General features: G+C 34.8%; 1 protein-coding gene across 4 annotated transcripts; it reads right to left on the bottom strand.

Annotated features, from left to right (window-relative positions):
* Window positions 1–142: 142 nt before the first annotated feature.
* Window positions 143–12069, bottom strand: LOC101247339 (transmembrane E3 ubiquitin-protein ligase FLY2). Of its 4 annotated transcripts, none has more exons than XM_004243316.5 (15): window positions 11420–12069; window positions 8230–8302; window positions 7847–7974; window positions 6831–6940; window positions 5455–5515; window positions 4564–4630; window positions 4409–4486; window positions 3743–3900; window positions 3598–3657; window positions 3394–3487; window positions 2934–3101; window positions 1847–2175; window positions 1506–1622; window positions 1219–1387; window positions 143–519 (listed from the first exon to the last, which is right to left on the bottom strand). In XM_004243316.5, the coding sequence occupies exons 1-14, from the start codon at window positions 11567–11569 to the stop codon at window positions 1286–1288; spliced, it is 1695 nt and encodes a 564-aa protein (XP_004243364.1). In that variant the 5' UTR covers window positions 11570–12069; the 3' UTR covers window positions 143–519; window positions 1219–1285. The 4 variants fall into 4 exon arrangements, with proteins under 4 accessions (XP_004243364.1, XP_025887868.1, XP_069143181.1 ...); XM_026032083.2 differs by having other exon boundaries at window positions 8230–8305; window positions 11420–11986; XM_069287080.1 differs by having other exon boundaries at window positions 5455–5512; window positions 11420–11902.
* Between the last annotated feature and the right edge of the window lie 390 nt (window positions 12070–12459).

Consider the following 12459-nt stretch of genomic DNA (forward strand, 5'->3'; position numbering starts at 1 on the left):
GAGTTTTGGTTACACAAGTCCCTTCCCTCAAATATTCCAAATGAGATCTCATTAGTAAATAAGCAAATGAAAAGCCTTAAATATTCCAAAGTACTACACATAGTAATTCTAAATTCCAGGTCATTTTTGACCAAAACTTGAATTTAGTTTACAATTTCATCATTTATTGGGCAAATTAAAGCAAATTCTGTAGGAGGAACCATAGTATAGTACAACAAAATCAGAAAACTGTACACACAACTGTTCTGTGAAAAATTATCACTGCTATCTACCTGTAATTCAACTATGTAAAGGTGCTACAATGCCCAACTAGAAATTTACAACTTGCTTTCTATCTCAAAGAAAATGTAATGAAAATACAAGAGAAAACTAGAATGTTATCATCTTGAATAAAAACTAGAATGACCATAATGTACATCACAAGAATTGCACGCGGCAATCTGGTGTTTCTGCGTTAAAATTTTCATAAAACTTACATTAAGACTTCTCAAGAATGCTCTGATCCACTCCGACACCAACCTGAGGAAAAATACAAAAGCTCAGTCACACGTTTTTCGTTCTGGATCCAAGGGAAGAAGGAACCTTTATATCTATAGAGGGAATAATCACACTGATATGCATTTATAGCCTATTTAGCCAAGCTTCAAGAAAGCCAAAAATGATCATTTTAGAGAATTACGGCGTTTGGCCAAAGGGAAAAGAAGCTCTGAATAGCATAAGTTGTTTTCAAGAAGCTCAAAAAAAAAGTTGATGTTCTCTGAAAGCACTTTTGGGACCTTTGTCAAGCATAAATTGTTGCTCTAATATTGTAAAAGTGATTTTCAAAGTGACTAGCTAAATACAAATTGCTACTCTACCCAAAAGTACTTTTTCTGAGAAAATATACTTTTAAAAATAAGCAAATTTTGGAAGTTTTGACTAAACAGGCTATTAGTCAGACAACTTGTTTAACTTTTCAACAACTCATGGACACACTGAACTTCTTTGCATAACTTATGTACGGCGCTGTGTCCTTTTTTATCTTTCTTATGATGGTGGTTTTCGGACTAGGTTACATACATCGACTATTCCACTAGGTATCTGCTCTTACCAACACGGGTACCGGGTAACTCTGTCCACCAAGGCTTGGTAGATGGAAGAAACACCTAGTATCTTTTGTCTCTACTGGGATTTAAACCCTATATAGTGCTTAAAGTAAATTCATGAACAGATATTTACCTCATTTGACAGGTTGGTGATGTCAGTTGCTGTGTATTAACAGGAATTCAAAAAAAAAAACATCTGTTCAGGCTGGAGGAAGAGAACGTCGGCATGTTGGGCACTCCATCTTTATGTCCATCCATCTTTGCAAACACCCCGAATGAAAGAAATGATCACAGGGCGTCACCTGAACATTAGTTGGCACATTATACCCATATGGAGTTTTCTTTCCATTAGTAAAATCAAATCATATTTGTTAGGAATTCCACATTATAGTGAGAAAAGTCCAATACATGTAGCATTACCATGCAATTATTTGAACGTTGAGTGAGATCAATAGCAGTCATGCAAATGACACAGTCAGTAGCATGATCTCCATTCTGATCAAATCTTCTGTAATAACTATATTTTTCAGGTAATATCTGCAACACATCAGCAAAACTTACATAAGATAGGTCACTAGTCACGACAAAACTCATAGATGATTAAATGTTTCTTTTGTAAAGAGTATTTTTTTGTCTAAACCATATACCTTGTATACTAAAATCCGAAAAGACAGGTCAGGGAAAACTTAATATTTGCAGTTGATTTCTCACTTCTAATAGCATAATCTATATCATCGAAAAACAAAAGAGAAGAATAATACCTGTCGTGGAATGAACCACCGAGATCCAAGATAGTGCTGCAAAAGAAGAATTAATGCCTGCACTGCCATGAAAATTCCCAAACAAATGCACCAACTTCTGTCGGGCTCTATGCGCATAAAATTATGAGGACAACCAAAGACATATAGTGGAATTGCTAGCCGAGTAACAGTCATTCCCAAGATGTAATGAGGATGCAACGGTTTTCTCGAGTCACGAATAACGTTAGTTACAATTTGAGGTATCCAAAAAGAGTGTAAAAGGAAAAGGAGTGGCCGCAGAAACCTATGGAATTCATACATGATTAAAATTCCACCTAAAAGGATCCCATCTGCAAAACAATGTAAGAAAACAAAGAGATATGAGCAGGTTGTCCGTGACAATGATATACTAATGTCTGACATAGATCAAGTTCGCATGAGAAAGAGGGAGAGAAAAACTAATCAAAGCTTTTGTGTTTCCTTACAAAATCTGAGTGACTACATTCTCTTGTATTACTTCATAGTTCTTTGGCTCACTATGCCTAATGATGTTAGAATGACATAAAGAGAACGTCATAAAATCTCTTTTATCCTTGCGCCCTTGGCACCCATCTGAACCAAACCAAGCACTATGTAGTACGTTGAACACGAAAATATTAATTTGTTGCTAAATGTTGCAATCTAAATACTGATTTTTATCTTAAAACCGTCATCTCAGATCAGAAATTACAAATTTTCTGAAGCCCAGTTGAGCCCTGAATGAGTTATTGAAAATTAGATGTTACATCCTCGTATGCTAGGTATAGAAATGGAATAGATTCAGGATGTGTTATTACATTAACTTATATCAAAGCAAGTGCAATTATGTCAAAGAAAACTTTTAATGGAAAAACTCAAATATGTTATCTACTCTTCAACATCTAATTTCCCCTTTCCCTTTACTTGAACCATGTGTCTATCGGATAACACTAGGTATGTTGTTGCATCTAATATGCCCTTTCACTAGAGGAATACCCTGCAGCCAGACACGTTCAAGGTACAGACACATATAGCTGATGAGTCAGTTTAATTCTATGCACATGTTCACATTTCAGCAAGGGATACTTACAGAAGCGGCTGTACAGAACTGACAGTTCGCGTCTCATTGCTTGCCAACCCTCTCCACTAGTCATAGGTCTATTTGCCTTCCATATAGCGAGAAGATATCTCATCTCAAATATTGAGAAGACAACGAACTTGAAAAATGCAGCGGTTGCAAAAGCATTGAACAGCGATTCTGTAAAGAATGACGGGGGAGGAGATTTTATTTACAGAGCGCAGAGCTGCTAGAAACAATAAAAATAGAATATTTTATAGAGTCTGTTAAGGGAAAATACACAAACTTCTAAGAGTTGGTTACGGGGAGGCAAAGCATGACATAGAAATGCCTTGATAAAAAGTTACTAACCAATACCATGTTAATCCCTAGAGGGGCTACCTCATTGTTACCACTATACAACTTTTAGATAAAAAAACCAGCTAAATGTGCTGGCTATAATGACTTAGATAATAGCTACCATCAAACTTACCAACAAGTATGCCTGCAGTCAGATGTAGAAGACAAAGATAAGCATCAATTATTCCCTGTTGCCCGATCATCAAAATTGAAACTTTGGCAGCTCCCTGTAAAAAAATTATCAGACACCATTCATTTGATTTGACACATTGCAACAGCAAGATAGTAACATGGGAAGACTTATGTCATTTATTGTAACAGAATGTCATATTCTTACTGATTGGGTATTGCTATGTTCCATTTGCCGAATGAGAAGGAGCACTTGAAGAAAAGAAACCTAGGTTTCAAGAAGTTAAGGAATCCACACAAATGCAGTTCATAGAAGAAAATAACATCAATGAATAACAACTCTTGGAGGATACAAAGGTGACCATCAACGTGTAGTTAACTGCTTTGTTGTAGTAAACCTCTATATTGATAGAAGTGGCATTCAATAGCATGGGGGAGAAACAGTCTCCATCATCATCCACTGAAGGGCTCTCCATCAATCCTTCTAGATGATAATGGTCTTGATCTCCATCTGGAAAAAGACAAGTAACTTAAAATATGTTCCCCGAGTATTTCCTCAAACTAAAGCATAAGTTTGAATTTCTAATGATACATGCTACTCGTAAAATCTTCCACGGGTTTGAACAAACTGCATTTTGGCTCATGTACAGATGTATGCTAATTAAAGATCATGGGTAGAAAAGCACAATGCATCAATATCTATTGTTTTGCATTATCAGGGCATACACGATGCTCCAAGGAAATGCAACAAAGGCAAAGTTAGAGCTTCTAAAAGGATATGATAAGAAGTTCTCAACTAACATCAATATGGAAGTTAAATCTACGTTAAAAACTAATAATATCCAATATAAACATGAACCAGAGAAACAGAATTAGAGGAAGTTAACAAGCAGATATCATCAGATGATAGAAAGGAGCAGCGTGAATACAGAATCTAGAGTTCAGTTCAAATGGTTTTACATAAATAAGGGAGAAAACCGGGCAAAGAGATGAACAAGTAAAGAAGAAAAATCAAGTACCATTAGTGGAAGATGACACTCGAGAAATTTGTGCTGCAATTTCAACATTACAATGTTTCTCCATCTCATAAATAGGCGCTGCAGTAACAGAGGTACATAGTTTAAGCAATGGTTAAAAAAGCTAAATTGGATCAAGGTTGAGTAATCATTATTACAGTGTTTCTGTTTCCAAATCTTATCTCGTGGCGACTCTTGGAAGACCTGAGATGAGAAAGTTCCAAGCTGTGCAGGAAAGGTAAGATAAAGAAAGATATTATCATTTGATAAAAATTGACATTCAATATTTGATTAGAATTCTTTGAATAGAATGTAAACCAAAATTTGTTATCATAACTTATTATCTAGAATACAGATAATTCCTGAGCTAAAAAGAACATCTCCTTTTTTAATTGAAGTCTATTTAACTAAATGGCTCAGTCTCTTAGCTGCCATTATGAAACATAAAAAAGATTAAGAGCTTCCTGATTTTCTGTCCATTTTGATCAAAAAGAAGCTAAATGTGACGACATGGGCATTGAAGTAGAAGTTGACCATTTGCAGACAATGAGCTTTTCAATTGTCAACTTTTTTCGGACCATGTCAGTCCCTTTTAAGGTTCTTTTTCTTAAGAAGGATGTCAGACCCTTTTAAGTTGGGAAATAAAATTTATGAAGGAACAAATTGGTAGAGGGAGTGTGGTGTGTGAACGATACAACAAGTTGCCTCCAATATTTCTTGTTTTTTCATATGGAACAAAGAGTTCCCTCTATTAATCACCACTAGTAGTTTCTTTCATACTTTGTATAAAAACATGAGCAACAAATTTGCTTTATTATGTATGCATTGTCTCAATATTGTATACAAGAGAAATCATGTCATTCATGGATGAAAACGTTAAATTTGTCAGTGACAGTGACAGAACGTTATCAAATTCAAAATATAAACAGAAATACATAACAGCAATGGAGAGATTTAAAATAATCATGCTCAGTGCTAGCAAAACCCACAAGTACAGATGTCATAAATTGTCACGTCAAAGGCAAATAAAACATGGTCATGATTAATACCAAATGATAAGGATTTGATAACAGATAATCATCTTCCTGGCCAAATTCACCCTCTTTGCTGCTGAAAAAGAAGCATAAATGTTAGTTGAAGCATTCCAAATACTAATACCATCTACAGGCTTGTAATGCGCGTGACTGAAACAATAGTTTAAATTTACATAGGTCGTAGACAAGAGCTTTTGGATGGATTTTTTAGATCAGAGTCTAAGCATGACTAATCTCCTACTACCCAACTCGATGCCAGCTTGGACTAAGAGAGAGAGAGAGAGACAGAGAGAGAGAGAGAGCGCTTGCCTTTTAATTCACATCACACAATGGAGGTTTGTGAGTCACGTTAAAAAAGACCAAGGACTCATGAACCACAAGTCTCTGTCTCAATTTGGTTATTTTAGTTAATAAGTCAGATGCCAAATTGAGCTCCTTCTGTTTGAAAGAGTCTCAACAATAAGAACTAACCCAGGCAAAATAAAGATGTTTTTTATATAGTTTGTTTTGTTATCTTACATTGTTTCTCAATGCAATACCTGACACCTGAGTTACAGTTCGGTTGCTACAAAAGCAAACAATAGTACCAAAAATTAAAAAAAAAATCAGCATTTGTATGTAGGGAACTTATGGAAAAAGTTGGAGGGCCATTATGGAAAAAGTGACTAGAAACATTTCCAAAAGAAAGTATTTTTATAACAGTGGTGTCCGGACTGTGGACCAACACGCACGTGGCTCACTGCTATATTATATTCAAGCATTCTCCTACCAATACTAGTACCGGATGACTCTATTTACCAAGACTTGAGCAATAGAGACGAAGTCACCCAATTTTTCCCTCTCTGAGATTCAAACCTTAGTCTACAGAATCATTGGATCAATTTAATCAATCCAATCAACTAACTATGCCCAAACCCATGACATTAAGGTATAGTCTTAAAACAAATAGTTAGAAGGAAATTATTTCTTTTCCTTTACAACTTTACAGCTATTTTCCTAAGAAATACACTTTCTACTATCTTTCTCAACAACACTTCACAAAGCTAACCTGAGGTCATAATCCTTCACATATCTTTTATGCCTATTCATAACCTGATATAACCAAACTCAACACTAAAATACCCACGTCCTAAGCCTCTACATCTTATGTGTGATATTACTGTCATGAACTTCATAAAGACAATTTTCAGACTGCAATCTCTCAATAAGAAAGTGAAATAGCTTTGAATTATAAAATATTAGTTGAGAGTACTTCTAATTTATAAAGCTCTTTTATTTTTGTTCTACTATAAACGGACCTTTCAACATCAATTTTCTGCTATAAAGCAAGATAGGTGGTTAGACGTATATACGCAAAGAATTTCCTTTCAGCCAAGTGACAAAATTAGTACCTGTGAGCTACCATCCGAAGTTGTCTGAATGGCCATACATATACACCTTCTACTCTGATTTGAGCACCCCCACGTTCATTGTCAAAAATATCATGGAAAATTATTACTCCCTGTTGTAGCAAAAGTAAATTATATGAAGATAATGTAATTGAAATAAGTGATGCCATCATAGAAAGTATATCCAACTGAGGAAGATAAAGTGCTCCACTCGACATTACTACTAATTATAGCAGGCAAAAGAAAATTTTGAATTCACAAGCATTATAACACAGCTTTTGAAAAGCTCATCCAAGGAGCATAATACATCGCAAAAGCCTAGCAATAGGGCATAAGCAATGTGACTTTTGCCTATCAGGTTCAGATTTTCGAGCTTAAAATGGCAATTGCTACGGTAACCACATAGATGTCAGGAATACCATCATACACCACCATGATTAAAGACTATCAATCACAGCAACAAATGGATGATACTCTGCTCGTAATTCTAGTGGGGATGTTAAATAAAAATTTGTTCCGGCTGAAGATTATATCCAACCAAAGTACAAGCTTCGAATTTGGGTAAATGACATAGGCTCTAGAATAATCATGATATAAACAATCTTCTAAAGGGAATTTTTGGTCATCTCCAAAACCAAGACCAACATGGAATAGAGACTTCAAAGTTACAGGCTTACAGCAATAATAACAGTTTATGACTCCCCATTCTTTGTCAGATGAGAAAACAAGCGATGCAATCAATCATGGAATGCAATTTGTTGTGCAAGACATCCTTTTTCCAAGATTTAAAAAAAAAGACAAATGAAGGTGTTGTATTTCATCCAATTTCAGTAAAGTAACTTTTTTCCTTTTTGGTGGCAACTTATATTCCAGTAATCATCATCTTGTAGACACTACAGAGAGACAACATCTTTCTTTTCATTTCTTTTGATACGGAGAGACAAGTGATTTCGTGAAAAAAAAGGTCCCGAGTAAACATAAATTTGTATAAAGAGCGATAATTGTGATGGCAGAACTACCTGAACATAGTGTACACCAGTTATTTTTGTAGGAGTACTAATCAATTCCAGGACAGAGTTACCATTGGATTTCTTGAAATCAGGAAAAAGGGAAGAGTTATTCTTTGAATCTAGGAACCTCCAAGACCCTGCAGCTCAGATTGCAGAGGAAAATAGTATTAGATTCAAGACAGTAGTAGCAAGGAAAGTTTATTTATTTAAGGAAGTATGATATTTTCTTTGAGATGTCTTCTGCTCAATCCATAGCATCAGTGTTATCTTCTTAGCCCAGTGTATTTAATAAAACAGATTAGGTACTATCATTATAAGTAAAAAGAACATAAAGAATATGTCCCAAAACTCAAATGCAACATAAGCACCAGAAAGCAAGTTAGCTTACGGACCTCTGAAGGTCCCTGTTATATTCCAAGCAGAAAATGGCCCAAATTCATTCTCATCCTTCCTTGCAGAAAGCCACTGCTACCATAAACATGAAGAATGTGATCAGCAATTAGGCAGGAAAAACAAGCAGGCATACTATAATAAGAGTCACTTTTTCTTTTCTTCTTCTTTTCTCTTTTATTTTGATGACTGTGAGATAGCATCTGTAGTCTAGACTCTGGGGGGTGGGGGTGGGGGTTGCATACTAAGATGGTACCGCAAAAAAATAAGAAATGTTTAGTTGGACCCATAGAAGAAGAAAGAGAAGACACGGGATCACGGGATGTTGCTCCACTAGCACTAATATTGACCCAAAAAAGATCGATTCTTGCAGCTTCAAAACTCGATGAACGATCGGTCCTCCCTCTACCCTTCTCCATCTAAAGTAGATTGCTTTCAGTTCAGGTTTCAAACTCATGCATGCACCTGTACACATCCCGTGTTGTACTATCTTTATCGTTGAACAGATATCCTGGGAGCAGTAAGGCCTAAGACAGTTAAGCAATAATGCCATGACCCTCATGCTAAGTTGCCCGGACTCTTCACTTTCGATGTTGCACCCGTGTCAGATTCTCCAAAAGTACACTAATTTTGAAGAGTCCGACACTCACCCCTTGACATTTTTGAAGAGTTCGAGCTACATAGCCCTCATGTTAACCATGCACGAGTAGAATACCCTCCAGGCTTCAATATGCTTAATTTGCAAATGAGCTCCAAAAATATTACACTGAAATAGGATTTTTCACATTGATCCTATATCTCACAAAGGAAGCTAAATATAGCCAGACTGAAATGTCAATGGTATTCCTGCGCACACTCTTACGTCCAATCTTACGTAAAGGAGTTAAACTAACTTCACAGCTCCTTGAAAAAATAAATCATGTCATTCCATCCTTCGGTGAGATGGGTCAAAACTTTTTCTTTTCTTCTATCTAGAAGGGACAGGGTTGGGGGAGAAGAATAGGGAATTGACGCTGTATAATCTCCATAACAAATCATTCCTTATGGATCTTCACCAATTATTAGACAAGTTACTTTAGAGGCAAGTTATTTCCTTGCAAAATATATACTAAGAGCAAATGTTTCAACATTTACTAGCATATTGTTGTCTCCTTCAATTTTATTAAATCTTATCATTGATATCATGTCAATCTTGGTTCTGACAAAGGTTGGACAAACTTGGCTTTCTTGGAGGACATAAAATTTCAAGGCAAACATCTCCCAGAATAGGATTTATGAAAGCTTAGAAGATGAAAACTATATTGTAAACATTTTCTTAAAGCGAATCACAACAGTGCTAGAAAAATCTCCAACAAGTGATTCTTGCTATAACGAGACCTTTTATTCTTATGATGGAGGTGTGGGCCACTTTGCTCATACATTAACTATTTCACTGGGTTCTTCCTACCTCCCAAAGACACAAATACTGAATAACCTTTCAACCAAGGCTTCAAACAGAGCCTTTGGCACTAATTCATGGTATTTTGGGCTGGAAAAGTACTACGGCTTCAAAATAAATCCCTAACTTGTGAATTTCTTAAGACTAATACCTAAGGGATAAGGCTTATATTAGCAAGACTCGAATGGTCCAAGTTCTCAAGATTGGCTTCCTCTCACAAGCCAAGTTTTGGAACACCTTGGGTGCATCCAGACATGCTATATCCTTAGGTCCATACCTCGCTCCTATATGTGATGTGATGTGAACTAAAGAAATGACTAATGTTATATTATTTGAAAAACAACAACCATTACATGCAAGCATTGGTTCTCTTATAAGATAGTTCTCAACTAAACAAAAATAACTACACTGCAGATCTTTTGCTATCGTTCACGAGTCATTGAAGCTTAAAGAAGGTCAAACCTCCTACTGCTATGTGGTTAGCCATGTTTGAGTCCCCATTCCTATTCCTAATAAGAGTCCAACTTTTCATTTGTAGATCAAGGATTTCTCGGAATGGATGCCACCCTATAAGGCAAAACTCTGATACAAACTCAGACTTACCAGGGAAAAAAGAGTAAAAGTAGCTCCAAATGATCATTCTACAGAAAGATAACCATGATGATATTATTTATCACTTCAAATACACTGAAATGACCTTCTATTAAGATGACAAGATGTAACAGCACCGTGTCTTTCCTTTTTTTAATTTTTCTATCATTTTCTTTCTCTATCTTTGCTGCAGAAGTGCCATGATGCCTGCTGAACTTGGATCAAAGTCGATCAACTGTAAATATACTTAACTTTAATCAATCACCTCAATAAATGGAAACTTTGAAATTCAATCACCTCATATCAGTTTCATCCCAGGTATATGGTGACCATTCTGATATAAAGCACTAACAAATAAGTACTATATGTAGGCAAAACCTCACCAAAGTCTCTTATTCTCTCTTTCCTATCAATCAAGTCCGAAACCCTTTTGAGTTTGAGCTAGCTAGGCTCTAAACATGTGATAAAATCACATTTATCACAAACCCACTTCTATCACCTTTCTTTTTCTCAAATTCAATTGAAATTTCCAGATAGCAAAAGTCAAATGCATCAAAAACCACAAGGATGCTCTCATTTCAGGCAACACACAGGAAGCTAAAATCCCCTTTCTTTTTCTTTCTCCATACAGATCTATAAGCACCAATTCTCATAGCTACATACATAGTTGAAGAAGGAATCTGATCTAAATGTATCAGTCAGGAAAAATCTATAACGTTAACAAAGAAGAAGAACAAATCATATAGTAACTGCTCTTTTTATATAAGCATCAATCACTCGTATAACTTAAGACTTCATACGATGTTCAGAGGGTTAAAAATTCCAGCTAGCGAACAATAAGCTTTGGACTTCATAACTTAAGCAGTTGACTGAGTAAAGTTCCAATTTTGATTGAAAATAAAAGTAGAATCTTCACAATCAGATACTTTTGCAAGCGTTTTTATCAGATTTTGAACATTTATCTTCACATATATGTTTCACTTTCACTCACATAAGTTAAAAAAAATTCAAAGTAAAATGCAGTCCAAACACAACTTCAAAAACTCAAACTTCAGGTCAAACCGTGACAATTGAGACCAGAATACAGCAATACAAAACATACACCAAATTGAAGTGATCCTAAAATCAACAACAAATATAACAAACAATTGCAAGTTACTAACCTCATCGCCCCACGAACGATACTTTTCTCTAAGAGGTCTGAGTCCCTTTACTTGGCAAAACCCTCCAAAGAAAATCCATAAATAAAACAGAACTCTAAGCCAAACCCCTGAATTCTTTCTTATAAAGATCAGATTTTTAGCCACACCCATTTCAAGATCAACTCCAATTCTTCTCCTTCAAGCAATTTAAGATCAACCCAGATGAAAAAATTAAGTCCATTACAGTTTAAAAGAAGAAATATTTAAGATATACAAACAAATGGGGTTGCTTCAAGTGAAGTCAAAATAAAAACAAAAACAAAAAATCTTAGAACTAACAACCCAACAACAAGCACCAAAACACCAGCAAATTTTTGAGAAAATGAGAGCTCAACGGCTAATCTACAACCTAAATAGATGAATTTTTTTTATTTTTTTTTGGTTCCAACAAAAAGGGCCTTCACTGGTCAATTTTGGACAAGAAAATAGAATCCCACTAGTACTGTTTTTTTTTTTCTTAATTTTATTTACTTAACAAAACATAAATTATTGGTACATAATTAAAATTAGAATATTCTGTTTGTCAATTAGGCTCTAAATAAACAACTAATATTCTTATATAATATTGATTAGTGATGAAAAAGTGGGGTGGATGTTTTCCTCTATTTGGTAGGCTGCTTCCTGATGATTCGATTTTATATATTATCGGTTATTTATTTTTAAATATATTAATTTGATAGTTAAATAAATAAGATATTTCTTATTAATTTTTTTTTAATTTAATTGATAAGAAAATATTTTTGCACTTCTTTTGGCAATTTTGCGCATTTATGTATACAAATATTACGAGTAAAAGTGCATTCAACTATGTTATTATTATTAAAATATTTTTTTTCAAAATATAAATACATGTATATTTGTGATAAATATTTTCTTTTAAATATATTTCAAAGTGTGATCATATTAAGGAGTGTGACCAAATAATTTAGATAGAGAATTACGAGAATTTGAACTAGATTACTAAATACTTAAATTAATAGAAGATAGTAGTATAATATTTC

Source organism: Solanum lycopersicum, chromosome 7, assembly GCF_036512215.1.
Source record: "Solanum lycopersicum chromosome 7, SLM_r2.1".
NCBI classification, from domain to species: domain Eukaryota; kingdom Viridiplantae; phylum Streptophyta; class Magnoliopsida; order Solanales; family Solanaceae; genus Solanum; species Solanum lycopersicum.

Excerpts from the sequence above, each read along its gene's own strand:
- LOC101247339 (XM_026032083.2), bottom strand. The coding sequence starts at position 11,569 with ATGGGTGTGGCTAAAAATCTGATCTTTATAAGAAAGAATTCAGGGGTT. Across the intron at positions 1,623-1,846 it reads GGTGGTTCATTCCACGACAG|ATATTACCTGAAAAATATAG; the intron begins GTATTATTCTTC and ends GATGTGTTGCAG. Across the intron at positions 1,388-1,505 it reads AACGTTCAAATAATTGCATG|GTGACGCCCTGTGATCATTT; the intron begins GTAATGCTACAT and ends ACTAATGTTCAG.